Here is a 21885-nt window from a genome sequence, read left to right as displayed (position 1 = left end):
CTGAAGGACGCAGATCACGCGCGGATGTGACGAGCAGGGGTCGCTGGCAGGGGGGCCACGTGCACGTGTGTGTGGACACGGGTGTGCGCGTGTGTGTGCGCATACACATATGTATATACACTCACACATTTATACATATATCCATAGGGTTCACAGCTAAAAACATTACTTCTGGCTAATTTGGGAAATAGAAATGTGTGGGGAAAATGTTAATACGTTAAAATTCTACCACGAGATAAAGCTACATTATCACCTTAACGTGTGTTTGTCTGGACTTTTCTATGGAGAGAGAACACTGTGGATGGGTGTCTGGACATTGGGATTTAATGAGACTTTTGTCCTGTCGGTGTGCATAGTGCGTACCCAGTATTCCTTTATAATGAGACCGGGGCTTATTTTTCTTTTAAAACATGTTTTGGGGACTGCTCTGATGTCGTTATGCATACATTGTTATTCACATTGTTATTCCATCATTTCATTAGAATAGGTAGTACGGTAAGATTATGGAATGAAAAGGTTAAAACGTTTTAAGGCCTTTAAGACATTTTGTCAAACATCTAATTTACCCCCAGAAAGTTCATCCCCGTGTCCATTTCTCTTGGATAAGTTCTTAAGTTAGCTTCCTATGGAATAAATAAGAAAATATGTTAAAAATCAATTTATTATGCAAATAAAACTGAAGGTTGAAAAGTGAGAAAGTATTAACCAATGAATCCATTGCCTGACACCAAACTTGCCCATTTCACAAACATCCGTTGATTCAGTTGCTTTCAGGGTCTAACAGGCTCTTCGTTTAGATGAAAACAACAAGGGTTAAGTAGTTAGAAGTATGGATTTGAATGTAGAAATAAAGGCTAATGAGCACGGGGAAACGGGAGGGCTGTGCGGATAGAATGTGCATTTTTCAAGGAAGGAATTGTTACTCAGAGACTCCCCGGTGCAGATTACAGCCTTTCAGGAAGTGCATGTATTTTCACCCAGTAATTCAGATTTTCCTAGTAGATAAATCAGCAGACGAAGAAGTAGGAACTGGTTGTAGTGTTTGCTCCACGTGGCACCTGCTGTAATGTTATGCTGGGTCAGCGGTCACTCCCATTAGAATGGCCCCCCGTCGACTTTGAAGGAGGTATCCAGGGATTTGAAAGGTTTGCTTCATGGAAGTGAAAGCCTTCGAGGGCTGACTAATGCCTCCTGGACACAGAAATCCTGAGGGAAAGACAAAGAAAATGCAGAGAGAGATGCAGTGTCTGTTATGTCTGATGTCCTTATTCATAGGATAAAGCTGCAGGTTCCATTATTCAAAACGGTTGTAAAGAGAAAACGTCAAGACTTAGCAGTGCCAGTGATCTTAGCCGCCTCCGAATCTGTTAGAATGTGTTGATATTTATAGACAGTAAAGATATTTCTCTGTTCTTGACTTACAGTATTTTGAATTTGTTCAAAGCGGTTTCAATCATTATGGAAAGGGGAATTTTCAAATGCATGATTAATTGTTCAAACATGAAGAATTTAAGAATATAAGGAAGATGATTGCACAGGTTCTGCAAACATCTCTGACAAGCACAGAGCCCGGGCTCTCTGTGCTGCCCGTCCCCGTGCATTGAATACATGTATAATATTCTTATATTTATGTGCGCGCGTGCCGGCTGCAGCGCCGTCACTCCACCTACCTCGCCGACCTGTCCCCACGGCCCAGCGAGCGGTCCTTCAGGTGCCTGCTTTCACATGAGGAGGCCGCGCCCCTGGCCGGGTTGGGAGGACAGTGGTTTCTCTATCAGCGGGCAGTGGGCATGGGAGGTGGGAGCCTTTTCCACCGTGCTGCGTGTTCTCCAGCACTTATTGACGCGACAGGTATTCTAGCATGCCTGCTCCCTGCAGCGCTGCCGGAGATGTTGCAGGCTGAGGGTGTGCAATGAGCAAACCCAGGAGTCCATGCTCTCTGGAAGCTTCCCGTCCAGCAGGAAATGCAGGCAGGAAACAGGCATAAGCTCAGACCAGCAGGGAGACCTAGATGAGGTGGTTTTACCTCCGCTTTCTTTCAGTGGGACCCCTGGGAGGGTCTCCGCCATCTGGCTCGGGCGCCGCCCACATGGGACCCTCCGCCCTCACGCCTCTCAAGCCCCTGCTCCATGATGGGCGAGGGGCTCGGAGGACTCGGACCTGGTCTCAGGATGGTGATCGGGGTGACAGAGGAGGGCAAGTTGGCCTTCGGGGCAGCACGCAGGAGAAGTTATCTTTCTTTCCTGGACTTGCTGGACTTTTGTTGTGCCCGGAATCTTCCAGGAATAGTGACTTTTTAATAAACAAACTGACACAGGGAGAAGGGTGCCTGCATTGAAGTTGGGTCTTTGTTACTGTTTAACATGGAGCCCTTAGAGATGCTGCTGCATGGTGGGGAAGCAGAAAGAAAATATTTCTCTGGCTTCCATGAAAAGATAACACGCATGCCACAGAGGCAGGCTTGAAATGTGACATGTGAATGGCAGTTGGGAGATTTTTTTAAAATTCTGAGGAATATACACGTTTTTCTCTCATTTTGTCTAGTGAATGTTCGTAACTCTCGATGTGAGTAAAATAAACAGACACCGACCCTTCAGCTTCCAGAGCAGGGGGCCTTCAGGTTCACCAGAGCAGAGATGCTGTGTGCAGTCAGTCCTCCCTGGATGCTGTCCAGGTGTAAAGGGTCAGGATTGGCCAGAACCTGGGGGCCTGGATGGCCGTGAGCCATGACTCGTGGGTAAGAGGTTCCGTGGGTCATTTTGGAAGCTCGAGTGTTTTCGTTCCTTAAAAAACACACAACGTGTTAAAAAGATGATTTATAAACTTTGAGTTCTTTTTCTGCAATGTTGAAGCTTTGAGGGGCAGTTAAGAACGCTCAGTACTTAGAGCCCGATTTGGGTCATGCTGGGATTCCACGGCACAGCTGAGGTCGGTGTGGGAAGATCGTCTGTTGCCATAGGAGGCAGACGTGGGATGCAGACAGACGTCCAGCGTTAGGCCTGTAACATAACTGAGATGAGCTGTGAGGTCACCAGCAGCCTCCAGCAGCTGGCCTGGTAAAGGTACTGATGCAGAGTGTCTCAGGAGGGACTGTGGGAGGGTCTGGGCAGGGCTGGGGAGCTGGCGTCTGCGGGGGCGGGAGGGGAGCAGCAGGATGCTGGGGGGAGCCGTCATCTGAGGAGAAGTGGGGGGGGTGAAGGGGTAGGAAGAGAAGATGCAGACCCCTCCTCCTCCAAAGGCAGTGCAGACTCAACATTGAACTTTCAGTTCCTCAATCTTCTAATAGGTTAAGATACACGTACTTTGAGCCTTATTGGAATAGATTTCTTTTGCTTAGCCAGAAACTGTGAATCGACTCATTTCCCACAGTATGAAACCGTCTCACCAGTTTTCTCTTCGAAAATCAAAAATCCTCTCAGGTCTCGAAGGAATCCTGGAAGCAGGTAGGCTTTCCAAAGGCACGGGCAGGGTCATTCCTTCCCTGGCCCTTGACAGTGGTGTCTGGGGCTTGGCTTCGTTTCTACCCGGGAAACACACACGCCAAATACTCTACCTTCTCTGGGTGTAGGTTTTACTGCTGAGTTTTCAAAGCTGACATGTGACCTCAGAGCACGCTGAGTCCCGAGTACTCTGGGATTTCTAGTTCTGACTGTGACCTTGACCATGGGATTAAAGTCCTGAGAATCCTGAGCAAATGCCATGACCGTAGAACCATGAGACAGGATCCGCCTGTGGACGGGGGAGGGACGTTGTAGGGGAGCCTGAACACCGCACAAGTGAAAAGCTGAGAAAATAAAACCTCAGAGTCAATCAGGAGACATGAATGTCCATCCATCGTTCGGGCATACACGCACAGAGTTTGTGTCATTGCCTCTAATTAATATGACTTTTGTACAATAAGCCAAAGTGCGAATTTGTTTTCATACTATGTTGGTACGTTGGCATCTATCATCAGCATTCATGCCAACACTTTCACCGTTTCTGCTCATATAATGTTTAATTTGTATTGCTTTGCTTGACAGATAACCTCACTGGTAGCAATGTTTGTATAGGATCTGTGGGTTTGGTATAACCATATTTACGTTACCCCACTTGTTTCTCCCAATATTTCCATTTGTGGTATAATTGGCATTTCAAGACCCGTTGTGTAGACAAGGATCTTTTAAAGGTTAGGCGTCTAGCTTGTCTCACACAGCTGAAGCACGAACATGATGGATTCAAATCTCATCCATGTTCCTCAGAGAGCGACTGTCTACACCCCCACATGGGCTTTTGTAGAAGCTCTATATCAGACTGAGAACACTCCCCTTTAGTCGTGGTTTGTTGAGTGTTTTCTAGCATGAAAGCATTTTGGATTTTGTCAAGTGCTTTTTCTGCATCTGTTGAGATGATTGTGTGATTTTTTTTTTTATTCTGTTGCTATGATGCATAACATTTCCAGATGTCAAACTGACTGAATTCCTGGGGTAACTCCCATTGATGGTGGTATATAATTCTCAATAGATGTTCCTGGATGGAGTTTCCTAGTATTTCACGGAGGATATTTGCATCCATATTCAAAACAGATATTGGTCTGTAGTTTTCTTGTGATGACTTGTGGTTTGGGTATTAAGGTTGTATTGGCCTCATAAACTAATTTGGGAAATGTTCTATTCTATTTTGGGGACAGTTTGTGACTAATCGTTATTAATTCTTCTCTGAATGTTTAGTAGAACTCAGTGGTAAAGCCATCTGGGCCTCAGCTTTTCTATGTGGTTAGTTTTTTGGTTAAAAATTCAATTTCTAAACTTGTAATATTGTCTATTCAGATTTCTCCCTGAATCAACTTTGGTAGTTTGTATTTTCTAGGATTTCATCTAATTTATCTCATTTATTGGTATACAATTGTTCAAGGATTCCTTTATAATCCTTTTTGCTTCTGTAATATTGATGGTAATATCTCCACTTTCACCTGTTATTCTAGTATTTTGATTCTTCTTTCTTTTTTCTTGGTCAGTATAGCTAAAACTTTGTCCATTTTGCTGTTCTTTTTAAAGAACCAGATTTTGGTTACATTGATTTTCTCTGTTGTTTTTCTCTCTCTGCTTCATTAAGTCCAGCTCTAATCTTCATTATTTTCTTCCTTCTGCTTGCTTTATGTTTTGATCTTTATTTGTATGTATATACACATATATATTTAAAATCATTAAAGAAATGTAAATGCTTAATTAGAAGATATTCACATACTATAAAAGAAAGCAGGGAAAGAGGAACAGAACAGATTTGAGACACGTAGAAAATGAAAAGTAAATTGGCAGACATAAATCTAACTATACCAATAATAAAATTACATTTGCACGATTGAATAATCCAGTTAGAAGGTGAAGATTTTCAGACTGAGTAGAAAAAACAAGATCCGACTGTATTCTGTCTTCAAGAGACACACTTTAGATTCAGAGAAACGAATAGATTGAAAATAAAAGATGGGAAAAAATATACAAACAGCAAACACAAGGATGCAGTAGCTTTACTAATATCATAGAAAATAGAATTTAAAACTGAAAATGTTATTAGCAATAAAGAGGGACATTTTAAAAAGATGAATGTTTAATCCATCAGGAAGATATAACAATTATAAATATATATGCACCTAAAAACAGAACACCAAAATACATGAAACTATAACTAACAGTACTGAAAGGCAAAACAAACAATTCAACAGTAATAGTCAGAGGCTTCAATACACCAGTTTTAATAGTGTATGGAAAAACCAGGCAGAACATCAGGAAGAAAACAGAAGACTTGAACAACACTATAAACCAAATAGATACGGCAACATTTGGGGAACCTCCGTGCAGTAACAGGAGACCTTTTCTTCATTTTCTAGTTTGAGTGTCAGAGGTTCTGACCGTTTCTCTTCACTCCTTCTTCTGTCTCTTACTTGGATTGCATAAACTCTATTGATCTGTCTTCAAGTTTGCTAATTCTTTGTCAGTTGAAACCTCCTGTCAAGCTCTCTAGTAAAATTTTTTTCCGTTATTATACTTGTTCACCCTAATACACTCATTTGCTCGCTTTTGTAGCTGCTGTCTCGTTACTAACATTCTGTATTTGAAGTGACGTTGTCATTGTACCTTTACTTCTTTAAGCAAGCTTTCCTCTAGTTTCTTGGACGTGTTTACAATGACTGTTTTGAAGTCTTTCTGCCTGATGTGACGTCTGGTCACCTCGCAGACACCTTCCGTGCCTGCTTTTCCCCAGGCGGCGCGGCGCACTGTCCTGTCTCCAGCAGCTCCGGGTGCAGGTCCTCACGCCACACCCCTACCTGCAGTTTGTTGTTTATTGTTTAGTGACCGGCTGGATCATTTTAGTGAAGTCTGGGCACCGCTCTCCCCGCAGTCCTGTTAAGCCCGAGGTTGGTTTCTTCCTGTGACCACACCCGGCTGTTCAACTTCACTCATTTCCAGCGGCTTGGTCTATCATTTTCATCAAAGCTTTGTGGTATAATGGATCGGCAGAATATTCCAGTCAAATCTGGGTTCCTTTGAAGAACTAGTTCCTGGGGTCGGTGTCTGAGATTTGTTCTGACCACAGGAGAGCTCCTTCCAGCTGTTTTAGTCTCCGGTTTTCTCCTGAGAATTAGCCGGCCAGCAGTTCAGCCTGTATTCATTTAATTTATGAAACTCTTTCTAATTGCCTTTCACCGAAACTGCTCCTGTTTTTGAAGTGCCCGTGACCTTGAACTTCTCCACATTCTACTGCAAATGAAGTCACTTCCTGTGGAAATTGACCAGGAGCTGTAGGTTTTGTTGCCTGTCCCTCACCCCCTCGCCAGGTAAAATTACTGAGCCCGGGTGGGTGCGGGGTGCAGGGACAATAACACACTTGTCTGTAAATGAACCTTATGTTCTGATTCAAGCAGTGCTGATTAGGGTGGGAATGGTACGTAGTCAGGGATATCTACTTATGAAAAAGACAGACGGATTGTTTAATCAGAGAAACTCCGGTTGGTAGATTTGGCCCAAGAACGTGCAGGGCTGGTTTATAATGTCTCTACTTCCTTCTCCCGCCCTTGTATCCTTTCCCGTATGAAACCATGATTGAACCCACATCTGAAAGACTATTAAAACATAATTTAGTGCCAACCTTGTTTAAAAAAAGTTTGTTTTGTCATTTTTAGCCTTTCAGTTGTCTTCTTAAGGCCGTGGAGATATAAGCTGCAAGGGTTAGTGTGCATTTTTCTTAAGAGAAAACGAACAGACGTGTAAGTGACATTCTTTTGTTGTAAGGGTTGTGTCCCTCAGTTCAGGCTGCCTTAGCAAAACACCAGACGGCGGGGGTTGGGCGGGGAGGGGATGGTGCTCGAACAACAGCAATTTATTTTCTCACAGTTCTGGAGGCTGGAAGTCCAAGATCAAAGTTCCAGAGGGTTGTGTCTGGTGAGCACTGTCCTCCTGGCTCGCTGACGGCTGTCTTCTCACTGTGTCCTCATATGGAACGGAGTTCTGGGCCCTCTTCTTCTAGGGCCCCCAGTCCTGTTGGATCAGGCCCGCCCTTCTGACCTCACCTAAGCTTCTCTCCTTAGGGGTCCCATCTCCAAATATACCCACACTGGGGACTAGGGCTTTAACATGTAGGTTTTGGGGAATACACACATCAGTCTATAGCAATAGTTATATGGAAATTATCTCTGGAAAAAACGGCTTGCATGATAGGGGAGAACTACTGAATTAGAGACAGTGATGTCACCGTTATGAATGATTTGCCATGGGTGGGTTTGTGGCAGGCTGATTCTCATGGTTAAAAATAAAGGAGAACCAACTTCTTCAAAAGCTCTGTTGTAAATCAGACGTATACGTGTGGTCCTAAAACACCATCGACGCTGAGGAATGGTGGTGTTTGACCTGCTCCATCGTCACGGGGTCAAGAGCCTTCAGACCATGATAAGTGGTCTCCGAAAGAATCACTGCTAAGGACCCCACAAAACAGTAACTCCAGCCCTGCTCTAAGAGCAAGTGTATTTCCTACAGGAGCTGCCTTTCATGTGTTTATTAAATTAGAAATAGGGATTTCAGCGTTTTGAACTGAATTTCAGTAAACCTACCTAAGATACGGAGATGGGTTAGGCTGTGCCCACGGCTGTGAGCTGTGTTTCCCGCGGTGACTGCAGGTTGGTGCTGAGCAGGGCTGAGTGGGCGCCGCCTTCTCCCGGTCCTGGGGCATCGGATCCCAGGGCCCTCCTTCCAGCATCTCCTGTCCTCCTCCTGCAGGTCCAGTGCATTTGAGGTGCGGGCCCTGGATGGGGCGAGCTCGGGAAGGCTTTGGTTTTACACCGCGCAGGAGAGCACCGCCTGGCTGAGGGCCGTGTCTGCCAACATCAGCGACCTGACGCTGCAAAAAGTGAGCACGGAGACTTTCCATGTCCCTGTTTTTGCTCTTTAATCCACGAAAAGAATTATGATGTTTTGTTACTTATGGTGAATCCTGAAACAGTTGGTAATAACATTAAACAGAAGAACATGCACTTTTTTTTCAACATAACAAACCTTTGACTAAAAAAGTTAAAGATTAAGTCATCTAAAAGTTTCCTGGTATAAGAGTGTAGACTGAATCAAACCTCTGGACACCTCCCTGCTGGTTCTGTCTCTCCCTCTTCCTTTCCACGCACCTACACAGAAGTATTTGTGTGCATGTAATTTTATATATACGCTATCCAAATGCATTGATGTAACGTGACGTTTTTATTTGGGGAACCCAATTGGGTTAAATACGTAATTCTCCAGAACATTAAGGAAACTTATAAAGAGGCACCTCCACCACAAACATCCCTTCTCAGTGGATCACCGCAGGCACCCAGGAAAGAAGAACGCTCTGTCTCTTTGAGTGATCTGTTTGATGATCAAGGTCAATATGAAACTTCAAAATGAAACAATAAAACTAGATGGGGTGAGAGTAAAACATGAATAAAGTACTCAGTTCCCTAAAGCAGCCGCTGTATCGCGGCAGTAAGTTGATGGCCACAGCTGCGGGAGGCTCGTGCAAGGACCAGCCCTTGGCCCGAGGAGGCCGTGGACCCGTTTCCTTGTTCTCAGCCCCTGCAGGTGACTTGCCCCGTTGTCCACATTTGCACCCCAGGGCCTGCTGTGGCCCAGGGCAGCTGGTGGCAGGAGGACCCCGGGGGTCTGGATGCACACGGCGTAGTCTCACACCTGCCTCACTCCTGGAGACTACTAACCAGAGCTCGCCTGAGCACTTCGAAATATCAGGGAAGCAGCAATGTGAGATTTCTATTCCGAAGACCTCAGAGGCTCTCAGCTACATAGGAGGTACTAGACCCTCTCTAAGACCTCAGTTTTCCAACTTGACATTTTGAATTCCAAAGGTATCTGGACGGATAAAAGGAAAAGAAAAACCCAGGTGGTGGTAGCTTGTTATTGGCAGAAATACATGGTCCTAGATGAATCTCACACATCGCAGCTACTGGGCAGAGCAGAGGAAAGGAGACGCAGACACTTCCGAGCTGGAACTGTGGATTCAAAGCCACTTTCCAACTGGGTAGCTTGACCTCGTTATTACTCTGGACCTTCATGTCCTCACTGGTTAAATTTTGCAGGATTGCTGGGAGAATCAAATGTGAACTGTGAAAACTGTAATTACCTAAGACCATGTAGTACAGAAATCATTTTCCCCAATTATTTCAGACGTGGACATTTAAGCATCCGCTGCCCCAGGGCTTCACTTAGTAAAGAGCTGATGCTTGAAACAGTAGCGTCGATACGCTAGTCTTGGGTTTTCTGTTATGAGAGTCGTTGCCAGACATCTGTACATGCTCTGGTTTGGTTTTCAGGTAAGAAATACCTCATAAAGGAAACGTTTCATGCAGGGACACTTCATGCAGCTAATTAAATCCAGTTGCCAGTTAGGTTGAAAAATTATGACATCAATACATGGTCATACTGACTCCTCGCTTCCCTCTCTCTACAGATGAAGATGGCAAATCAATGCTGCTCTCCTTGTGACCAGGTAGGATTCGTGGGTTTTGTGTTGATTATACGATGTCCCCGAAGGCAGCCTCTTTCTGTTTTTGAGATTTGGTTTGGAAGTTTTGACAGGAAAGCATTAGCACACATCGGACTGAAGTCCATCCTCACCCTCAGTGTTAACTCCAGGAAGCTACTCGTTTGTCCTGGAAATAGCGCAGGGGGAATCGTTCTGACCTGAGTGTGCCGTGTTCTCAGTGATCTACCGGCACGTACATTTGCTAAGGAATCGTGGTGAAATGACAACCTAGATGTGACTGTTGAAGCTTAGAGGTTTGACAGCTGAGACTCACCCGTGTAATCGGGAGTCTTCAGCATCCTGTGATTTTCTTAGCTCACGTCCTCGTTCAGGAGGTTTCACTCTGGGAGGCTTTGACTGGGAGCTACTGTCACGGGTGCGAAGGAAGCACCCCACCCCTGTGCCCGCGCTGGCCCTTGTCCACCTGGAGGCCGCGTGTTCTGGGGGTGGTAGCCCTGCGCCTTCAGGAGCCTCGGCTCGTTCGTTCCGAGAGCAGAGGCCAACCTGTAATACGCCTGGTTTTCTAATTCAAGGACTGCTCATGTACTAGGTCTGTAAGTGCTTAGCTGTGTATCAGGTAAATACACTTGGAAGTCACTACATTATTTTTCTGTTTCCTTTTTGATAAAGTCATAGTTCAAGCTGTAAGTGTGAACTTTTTAAGATGTATAGCTTCTTAGCTTTCTGGTTGTGTCTTTCGTATAGGTCTGAGGCAGTAGACCTTGTAGGCTCGAGTTAAGCAGACTAAAGGAATGTGTTCAGTTTGCTTTAAATAGCACTCAGAGACGCCCTTTACACAGAGCTGAGTGATAACATTTACGTTAAAATGGAAGGCATTCAGGAGAGTAAGTACCTGCCAATCAAATGTTTCCTGAAAAAGATAGGAAATTGGGACCATGTTTTAGGTTAAACCCCTCTAGTCAACATTTCTAAATTAGATAAGAAACACTAAGAAAGGTTCTTCTAACTTTTATTTGTTGTAATGTTTTCCTAAATTTATGAACAGCTATTTTTGTTTACATAGCTAAATGAGGGTGGGTAGCTATTTAATGAGTAATGGTCCCATAAGTGTCTTCAGATTACTGTAGGACTCATTTCATATTCTTACGCCTAAAATACAGCTTTTCTGCTGGGCTTAGTGTTTCTGAGACAGAAGTTTCTCTTGGACTTTTCCCCTGAGGACACACCTCCCCGTAGTTCACACTTAAAGCCTGTCTTCTCTGGATTTATTTACCAAAGCTGCTGGGACAATAGACCAAATTGGTGTTTTTGTCTCCGAGAATAATTTGCCATTTGAAATTGGATTTCTGTTGGCACAAGCAAAACTAGCAAAGTGTCCCGGGGGGTCCTTTTTGTCGTGAATCAGAGGCTCTTCCAAGACTGCTACCAAAAGTCGGCCTATGTACACGGGCACCGAATTGAATCTCAGAGACAGAGTTTGGGTAAAGTAGGAAAGAAGAGCTTTATTGCTTCGCCTGGCAAAGCGGGCCACAGCGGGCTAATGCCCTCAAAACTGTGTGTCCTGACCTGGAGGCGGTAGTGCGGAGTCTTATGGTCAGGAGGCAGGGCTGCTGGAAAGTATCAGGGTGCCTGCAGGGCTTGCATTCCTTCAACCCAGAGATCATTCGGCGTCAGGCGGTCTGGGATGGGCTCCTGTGGTTCTCAAGGTTCCGGAACTGTGGCCTTCTCTGTGGAATGAAGAGTACTAACATCTTCCATTTGTTGGGGGTTTTAGTTCTGCAGAAGAACTCAAAGACATTGTTATGTGTATCCCTTGAGGGGAACCAGGGCCCTGCCCCAAGCCTGCACTATTGTTTCCTGAGGGCTCCTCCCTTGTCTCTGCATCCCCTCCCTTCCCTGATTAGCAACTGTTTGAACCTGCCCTTTGGAACGCGGGGAGGGTCTTGGAGGCTGAATGCTGCCTATTTCCTACAAACAGGAAACGGGGAGCACAGAAAGGCTTCCAGGCCCCCGGAGCCCCACGGGCCCTGCTCCGCTTCAGGAGCACAGGAGAGAGTGCCCTGCAGGTGGAGCCCTTCCTTCAGTTTCTCCATGTCCTGTCACAGAGGGGAGGCGTCCCGTCCCCGACTTCCCAAACACGTCATGCATGGTCAGTGGTTTGGGGACAGTTACGTGCGGGCACACGTGAATGCCCATTGCCCTGAGGCCTGAGCAGCTCTCCCAGGACCTGAACTTGACGCATTTGGCGCGCACTCTGCGTTTCTGCGGCTGTACCTGACCGCCAGGCCGTCTGGGAAGGGCCCCAGTCTGGAAACCGAAGCGTGTTCTGTTTTGTTTAGAAATTTAACTCCTCTTTCCCACTGACTCACAAGAGACAATCAAGACGGTTCAGGGGAAGTTAAAACTATCTGAGGAGCAAAACTCCCAACACAAAGGACATGGAATGAATCATGGTTCAAAGGCAGTGGAGTGATTTCGCTTTGGTTTTATGTTAGTGAAAGTTTGTCATATACGAAGCCACGTTTGTGTGATATCAGTGTTGGTGGCCTTAGGTGAATCAAACCTGGATTCTAATCCCACCTAATCCCTTCTCTGGTGGTGCAGTTGGAACACATTAACACCTGAGCCCTAGTTTCTTAATCTATAAGAGAAGAAAGTTGCAAAGGGTAATCTAAAGTCGTTTTTTAACTTTAAAATTTCTGTATAACTTTGAATTTACTTAAAGGCTTGAATTTGTTTATCTGGAAAGAAACATCAGAGACAGGCCTCACTATGCGAGGTTGTAAAAGAACTAACCCCTGCCCCAATTTGCCGAGATTTCAGTAGAGGATGCTTTCACGTTTTCTCCAAAAACTAAACATTTTGTATGCATTATAGGAGTTTAGATTTATGGTGTTGGGCCCTATTGAAAAAGGAAGGATTTTTTTCTCATTTTGAACAATTAATTATTGATTTTGGTATGTAGCAAAAAATAATATTGGATAAATAAGAAAAAATAAAGATATTGACAACCACTGAAATTGACAAAAACCAAAGAAAACAGAAAGAAGGGTAATACAAAAGGCTTATGCCTTAACTCTTATATCTGATAAGTAAAATGACTGTGTAATTTGTCATCCGAACTGGGACACTTCTTTCTGGGATGGAGACTGACCTACAAGTAACACTAAGACAACAGGAGTAACTTTAGAATCATCCCAGGAAAACCAGGACATGTGTTCACCCTGCGAAAACAGCAAGAATCTATTTTCCAAAATAAATTTCTTCCCGAAAACCTGAATTAAAGGAAATATGGGTACCTTAATCACCAAATCCAAAAGAGGCTTAAATAATTCAAGTTATTCTAGCTTTTTCTGTGAAAAGGAACAGAGCAGTTGTACAATTATTATCTGATGGACAAGTAGGTGTTCATAAAATTCTAATATACATTTCTTGGATTATGTAATAAGCCATAGAAAATTCATAATGTGAAATTTAAAATTAGCTTCCCTTGGAATTATTTATGAACTGCATACACCTAAAAAAGCTTCCTAAAGCAGCCAATGTTTCCAGTAATAGGTAAGCGGTAACTTATTTCTTTGCTAATTAATATAGGCAGACTTAAATTACATACGGAATTTCATTAACTTCACATCGCTTTATAGATGTTTCAGGTTATTAACAATCTGTATGTTTCCATCTTGGCCAGAAAAGGAGTTCCTAGTTCGGTAGGTAACTCCTGTTGGATGCTGTGCCCAGCACTGTATTAACCAGGTGTGGGAAGGAGAAGCAGCAGAATAAGACACTGCCCCAGCCCTGGAGGAGGAAGACGGCAGGACCGAGGGGTGGGGGGGGGGGCTCCACAACCGGTGTCTGTGTCTCCAGAGAAACAGGGCAACGCTCAGCTGAGTGAGAATCAGATGGAAAATCTCTCCCTTGACAAATTGTCCGCACAGAGGAACGCTGGCTGCTGCTGTGCTAGAAAAAGAATCCCAGCTTCTCCATGTCAGCCTAGAAGTTACCCTTCCAGCTTTCTACTCACCCTCGACCAGTCTATAATGTGAATCTAATCTACCCATCCGTCTGTCATATCTATCTACCTCTCTACCTATCATCTATCTATCTACCTACCTATCTGTCATCTAGCTAGCTAGCTAGCTACCTATCATCTATCTATCTATCATCTATATATCTTATCATTAGCTACCTATCATCTATCTATATCATCTACTTATCATCTATCTATCTATATCTATCATCTATCTATAATCTGTCATCTAGCTAGCTAGCTACCTATCATCTATCTTTCTATCTATATCTATCTATCATCTATATATCTTATCATTAGCTACCTATCATCTATCTATCTATCTATATCATCTACTTATCATCTATCTATCTGTATCTATCATCTATCTATCATCTATCTATAATCTGTCATCTAGCTAGCTAGCTACCTATCATCTATCTATCTATATCTATCTATCATCTATATATCTAATCATTAGCTATCTCTCATCTATCTATCTATATCTATCTATCATCTATCATCTATCTATCTATCATCTATATATCTTATCATTAGCTATCTCTCATCTATCTATCTATATCTATCTATCATCTATCTATCTATCATCTATATATCTTATCATTAGCTATCTCTCATCTATCTAACTATCTATCTCTCATCTATCTACATTTCCCTGTCTGTGCATATTACAGCCCTGTCTTAAATTAAGCTCCTGTGTATCAGGTTCCAGCACATCATTCATCCCTTGTGGAATCTACGCTGCAGTCTGTGACTAAGTATGTCATGAAGAGAAAGAGGACCGTGGGAGACTTGTCAGCATTTGAATATATGATTTAAAAATAAAGGAAAACCCAGCAGAGTTTGTCCTCCCTACAGCCCCCTTTGAGACCCAAAGCTGAAGCTTGGTCTCTTCGGAGTTCTTGGCGGAGAGAAGAACGTGTTTACAGGTTTTCGGGACCCTCACGCCGCACTGCTAGAGGCCCGCTGGGGCTGTTTTCTTCCCATTACTTAGTTCCTCATCCGGATGGCAATCTGTTCCCACCAGCCCTCACTAGCTTAGTAGTTTGAAAGCATCTTGGTAAGATTCCTGGTAATAAATATAGTATCAAAGCAGATAGTTGAGCTTGCGGCTGACTTAAAAATGTGCAATAATTTAGAATTTAAACAATTTCCTGTGCTTTCTAGAAATGCTGGTTCCACACTTTGAGGGTAATCAGTAAAACAAAAGGCTTCCAGTCCGCCGACCTGATGGATACAATACGCAGGTCCTCCCTGCTGTGATTATTTAACTTCCCATAAAGTCACAGGTAGTGATAGACGAAGAGCCACACATGGGTTCTTTCAAGAAATTTTAGGGGACGAGCCCTCCCTGCCAATCCTGCAGGTGTGGAGTAGATACAGGTAAAGACACAGGTCTCATCCTCAGAGAGCATGTGGTCTAACGCAGACCCAGAGGGAAGCAGCGTGAGAGCCCCAGAAAAGACAGCCCTGATCCTGCTTAGAGATGCCGAGAGGATCTGACATCATGTGATGCTGAGTATCGCCGTGCAAACGGCTGCATCTGCCTCAGAACAGGCGTGTGCAGCGGCATCCGTCCACTTCTGAAGATAAGGACGTGAAACGCAGAGCCCTTGACGGGCCTGGTGTAGCCTGACGTCCAGAGCTCCTGCCCCCAGAGCTGCTTTCACTGAGTGTCACCTGTGGTCCCCACCCCACTACTGAGAAGGCAGCCCTCTCAGAAATAGGATAACGGGGTGAATATTGTCCAGAACCACAGGATGTCTCATGAGCGCTGACAAAGGCACTAAGAAAAAAATATACCCATGCTGCTAACCATGCCGTTTGAGACCTACAGTGATGGCTGGTTTGTAAAACGTTACCAAACGCCCACTGCCCCTGGGTGATGCTCAGCAAGGTGGTCTTGTACCAACTTAAGGTAACTTCACGCGGCTGCAGTGAGGGCGCTTCCCGAGGGCTGCGGTCCCCAGACCTGGAGGGCAGCCCCTTCAGACAGCGCAGAGGATGTTCATCCCCTAAAGCCCTCGGCCTGTCTACGATAGTTTACTACTGAGTTTGTTTAAATGAGCAAAGTGCGTGTCACATTACAGTTTAGCTGAGACAGCACAGGGATTTTCCCTTAGTACTAGTTGAAATCCATGCGCTCAATTTTTAAACTGTATCACTATTTCCGTTAACTTTTTAAACATGTTCTGGTACGTTGTAGTTTGCATTTTGTGTCTCTAGATAGTCGGTGCCAGTTGTGGGAATCTAATATTGTTGTGTTATTTTCACTGTTGTTAGGAGGTGGAACTGTAAAGAAACAATCATTTCTCCCACGTGTATTAACGATATATTTACTACAAAAATGGAAAATACAATAGTTGCTTTTGCAACCTCATAGACAGATTACAAATACTAACCCCTGATAGGATGTAATTAAATACTGTGGTTGTAAAAATCTACATATGGGAGGCACAAGTGTGAGGCAGCTGAGACGGCCAGCATTGGCCCAACCTAAGAGAACTGAGAAGCTCGAATTTCGAGCCCGGCCCAGTGCAGAAGCCTGGACGTTTGACCCCAGATATTACACATCTTTGTGGCGTCCACTTGATCGGAGGTTGGACGTGGCTGAGGGCTCCGCCGTCCCTGTCTGCGGCCCGTGGTGTGTTGCTTGCTCTCTCCGCCCCGGTGGCCCTGTGCTTCTCCTAAGGCCTGGTTGTTAATTCTGAAGGTTTTGCTCCGCAGGTCGTCCACGTGGGGTGGGTCAGCGAGAGACTGGGAGGGGCCAGCTCCTCTCAAACCTTCAGATCCAAGTTCCTGGCCCTGAAGGGCTCGTCCTTCTACGTCTTCACCTCTCCTCCGGTAAGCAGGCCTCCGGGGTTCTGGGAGGGATGCCGAGGAGACCATTCTTGTAAGAGAAGCAAGGATCTGATCTAGCGCTTGGAAGAGGCCAGAGAGGGTGCACAACCAGCTGGCCGTCCTCCTCCGCCCCTACGTACGCAGATGGAAAGGGCTCCTGTGTGGACCCGCTGGCTTTTCTTACTCTAAATCCGTAAATCCACCAGTCCATGGTTTTCCTTCCATCGAACAGCCGTTAAGACGTTAGAGTGTTTTCCTGCTTAAAATAGCTGGCTGGGACGTGGGGATGTAAAGGCTTAGATGTCTTAGAGCATCACGTATATAGCTGAAGAATCCAGAAAACAAACAAAACAGAAGAAAACCCTTCTGTTAAGACATTTCTAATTTAACGGTCAAATAATGAAACTTCAAAAGCTATTTTTCCCTCATATCTTCCAAGTTTTATAAAAATAAACAAACAGCCTGATGTAGTAGGGCCCGTGATAGAAATTTAACGGTGAATGCTACAGTTTACAATTCATTTTCTAATTCCTACCAGCGCCATTTTCCCAAAACTGACCAAATGTAATGCGTGTGCCCTGCCTCCAAGTTTGTCAGTTAAAGCAATTTCACCTTGTGTGAGTCCAAACATCAGAGCTGCAAAGAGCAGCAGAACCTGATAGCTTCAGGCGTCGAAACAGCTCGATGCCGTTTGCTACCGTGCTGTTACTTTTCTGCCATTACAGATAAATAAAGGGATTTCCTTCCTTCTAAGGCTGAATGCTGTGCCCTTGTCTGCACAGAGCACATCTTCTTTATCCGCCCATCCATCAGTGGACACTGTGACTGTGTCGTGTCCTGTCTGCTGTGAGCGGCGCTGTGATGAACATGCGGGGGCAGGGGCCTTGAGGCTCACGTTTCATTTCCTTTGGGTGAATGTGCAGAAGTGGGATTGCTGGATCGTACGGCAGTTCTGTGTTTAATCTCTCTGAGGAACGTCCGTACCATCTCCACAGCGGCTGCACCATTTTACGTTCTCTCCAACAGTGCACGAGGGCCCCTTTGCTCACACCCTCACAGCACGTGTCCTCTCTGACTTTGGAGGGATGGATGCGTTTATGGCAAACACGGGGGTGATACTTTCTTGGGTGTTTTCTCATCTTCAGATTCATCAAGTTGTATACGTTAAATTTGTACAGCTTTCTGAACGTCAGTCATACCTCAATAAATGGTTTAAGAAAAGATTGACAGAGACCTTGCGCACAGGGGAGGAGAATTCCTACGTAGCCTCCCTCCAGGTTTCTGAGGGCTGACCCCGTACAGAACTGTGGTCTGTTTGCTGAAACTGAAGGATTACCAGTGACACAACACTGGGAACTAAAGCACGGATGCCACCAGACCTCACCATTCTTCCCACGGACTTCTTTTCTCTCCCCAGGACCCAGGCCAGTATTCCACCAGGGACTCGAGCTTTTCATAAACCAAGGCTGTGAATTTACTGATGCTGGAGGGTTACCTACAGATTTGCATAATAATTGAGTTCCTCTCAAATGCAATAATGTTATTTAGCATGTTGCCTAATGTAACTTTCTACGGTTTGTCTAACAAAGTAAACGTAAGGATAACCACAGATAACCCGGTGGCCTCACTTCCGGCTACAGCAGTGAGTGACGCGGAAGGCGGCTGGGGCATGACTGGTGGACCAGGGAGGGGCATCGAGAATCAGTACCGTGAGGCTCCAAGCAGGGGGACCTCCCGCTGGCCTGTGACAGTTGGGAGAGGAGGAAAGGGTCACCCTACCTGCACCCGATGTACCTGGAAGGAGGGTTCCCCCCTGCAGAACTGGGGGAGGAAGTGACTGATGTCCCAGGTCACACGCCTGAGAGTTCTCCTAATTTTTCTTTTCTTGTTAATTAATATTCTCAGGGTGTAAGTTTTCCTTACATAGTACAACATTCTAAATTATGAGAAATGCTTTAAATATTTAATCAGATTTCTGTACCTGTTACAGTGAAAGACGATTTCATCCACTTTCCCATGGCAGTGTCAATTTCATGGACAGAAATTCTCACCTGGGGGCTCAGGGGATCTCCACAGCACCATATGGATAATGTCATCTTTATTAACACCAGGCTTGGCTTGTTTACTTTAAAATCCCAGGGCCCATCTTCTTGCATCGATCCGTGTCACCAGCGGCATATATCATGCGAATCAATTGCTGACCTCAGCTGCTCGGGTTTGCCCGGGGCAGGCCTTCTGCTGCCGTAAATATCGTTCTTAGAAGTTTGAAATCTGCTCAGCTCTCTGCTCTGGCCTGGCCGAGGGCTGAGTCCTCCCCAGGTGCCCCCGTCGGGGCCGGGGTCCCTCCCCACCCGGCTTCCCCGGCACCGGTGAGCAGCTTTCACAATCTACTCCCCCCTTTCCTTTGGTTTGGCGACAACGTGTTCTGCGTTACAGGTACTCTAGGCACACACGGGATGCACCGCGTCTTTTCACAGACGCCTGCCCCCCGATTCTGGGTGCAGCTGGTGGACCCTCAGAGATGGAAAGGGCCGCGCGAGGAACCCTGGTTTCCTCCGTGAACCGAGGTGAACTGGCCCAGTTCTTACCAGTAAATTGAGGTTTGGGTGAATCCAGTGCTGGGCTGGCGGCCGCTCCTTGGATTGCCCGTTAGCGTCTTGCCCTGGGGGATTTCGCTTACTTTGCACATAATCCTAGCAAAGCCACTCCACTTCCCTGCAGCTGGACGTGAGCCTCCCGTGTGAGCTGATAGTTACATGTGGCCATCAGCCCCGTATTCCGAACGTTCTGGAAATCCGGAGATTGCCGGTTCTGGATTATGTGGGATCCGGCAGCATATTGTCTCTTCTGCGGGGCCCGTTCAGAAGGTGTTTGCAGAAAGCAGGTGCTTTGCAGGAAATGCTTGTCTGTCTGTCTGTCTGTCACTCTCTCTGTCTCTCTGCCCACTCTTCTCTCTGCCCAGGGTCTCCTCCCTTACCTGATTTCTAATTCCACTGAGACAGAGTTGCGTCTCTGATATGGAGAAAGGGCGGCATTACCCCGTAGTAAAGAAACACCTGTGAAAGAAGCCAGTCACAAAAGACCACATATTGTACGATTTCATGTATGTGAAGTGTCTAGAACAGGCAAATCCATAGAAACAGGAAGTAGCTTAGTGGCGGCCTACGGCTGAGAGGGTGGAGAAGGACGGAGGGTGACAGCTAAACGGTACAAGATTTCTTTGGGGGATGATGAAAATCTTCTACAATTGACTGTGGTGATAGTTGCACAACTGTGAACATACGAAAAAACATTGAATTGCACAATTTAAAAAAAAAAAAAAAGAAGAAAGAAACACCTGCCCTCTCGTCTTTTCCTATAACTGACATCTCCTTCTCCCAGTAAAGGCGTTTCCTGGCAGGTACGTCTTTCATTAACTCGCATTCCTAACAGTTTCTGCAGGAGACACTTTCCACCCCGCCCCCATCTCTTCTCAGGGTCATCAGCAGCAACATCTTTTGATAATTATAGTTTTGTCGACATCAAAAAAAGAGGGAGGCCTTTTCTATATGTTTATCTCATGCCGTTACTTGTAAAGGAAAAGCAAGACCCCAGGGGAGTCTGGAAGTGATGTCCAGGATGCAGACCTGTGAGACTGAATGAGCCCCGCGTTCATTTACGGATCACACTGGAGTTAGGGTAGCCAGAGGCTAATGTAAGTTTTTCGCATCCATTCAAACTTGCCCGCTAGCAGATTAGAGTCTCACATCACTGAAATATGAAAACTGTCTTGTCCTGAAGAAAGCCTGTAGTTTCACACTGTGATTTTTAGGTGTGAATATAAAATCGTACATCCCATCAGTATAGCACGTCGCAGCCTCTGAAGCCCTAGAACGCAGCAGAATTTAAGAAGCCCACTGAGACATGCACACAGGTGCAGACCACTCGGTGCCTGTGGCTGTGGTTCCAGCCGTGTGGGGATGCCACTGGCGCCCCAGACGGAGCCCCACGGGGGGCACAGTAGTGAGCGCTGGGGGTTCCTGAGCTGGAGACATCTAGAGATGCCCCAAGGAGATTTTCAAGTAGAGCTAGGTACCCTTGTTTCTAGTGCAGGGACGACATCTGTCTGGCAGGATGAGTTTGGAGGCATCAGTACGTAGATGTCCCTAATGCTGCGCGACCAGATGAGCCTCCGTGTCATCTCACTGGATTCTGCATGGTCACAAGTTGCAGAAGCCATCTGCTTCTCCTGAATCTGCATAATTTCTATTTTCCAGGGTAATCAATACTAGTAATTCCCAGGAAGAAATGAAAGGATGAAGCCAGCAGTATTTATAAATATTCGCTCCAAAAATTAGACTGAGTTGATTTATTTGTGTACTTCCTGATGTCTTCATATAATTTTAAGATTTCCTTACTAAATATCACCTATAAGCAAAGCACAAAGCAAATGGCTACTTGAGAGGTGCTGTGAGGTTGAAAGCTGGCTTATGGAGAGTTTCCTCTGTTATAAATGCCGCAAACCAACTTGTTGATTTTCCGCCGTCCTGGGAGCTTCTTAACGTGGCTCCGTTGAATCTAGCATCACGCCGAACGTGAAGGAGATGCCCCTTGGCTACTGGTTGGATAGTCTGTAAAGTGAATATTAAGTATTTAAATAAATGTCTAATATAGCTATTAATATAAATATTTAATAATAAGCATTAAAGCTCTGTGGCTGAGCTATGTGATGTGGAAATATCATCAAATCCTCTAAAGAGAATACAGTTGACCCTTGAGCAATGGAGGATTTAGGGGCTCTGACCCTCCACACAGTGGAAAATTCAGTATAACTTATAATCCACCCTTCTTATATGCAGTTCCTCTGTATCCACGGTTCTTTAGCAAAGATCAGATGAGTCTATTCATCTGTTTCTGGGCTCTCCATTCTGTTCCATGGATTTGTCTTTTCTTTCACCAATACCGCACTGTCTTTATAGTAAATCTTATAGTTAGGTGGTCTCTGGCCTCTGACTTTGCTCTTCTCCTTCAAATGTGTT

At 45.2% G+C, this 21885-nt stretch overlaps 1 protein-coding gene across 4 annotated transcripts in view; it reads left to right on the top strand.

Annotated features, from left to right (window-relative positions):
• Positions 1-21885, top strand: part of SNTG2 (syntrophin gamma 2) — a 196142-nt gene that overhangs the window by 139674 nt on the left and 34583 nt on the right. For all 4 annotated transcript variants that reach the window (XM_067703830.1, XM_067703829.1, XM_067703828.1 and 1 more), the window contains 3 exons: positions 8250-8379; positions 9964-10002; positions 16754-16870. In XM_067703830.1, the coding sequence (XP_067559931.1) occupies positions 8250-8379; positions 9964-10002; positions 16754-16870 (286 nt within the window). The remainder of the gene's footprint in view (positions 1-8249; positions 8380-9963; positions 10003-16753; positions 16871-21885) is intronic.

The sequence above is a fragment of the Pseudorca crassidens genome, chromosome 14 (assembly GCF_039906515.1).
Source record: "Pseudorca crassidens isolate mPseCra1 chromosome 14, mPseCra1.hap1, whole genome shotgun sequence".
Lineage (NCBI taxonomy): Eukaryota > Metazoa > Chordata > Mammalia > Artiodactyla > Delphinidae > Pseudorca > Pseudorca crassidens.
The sequence above is the reverse complement of the archived record's forward strand: the minus strand, read 5'-3'. Positions and strand labels throughout refer to the sequence as shown.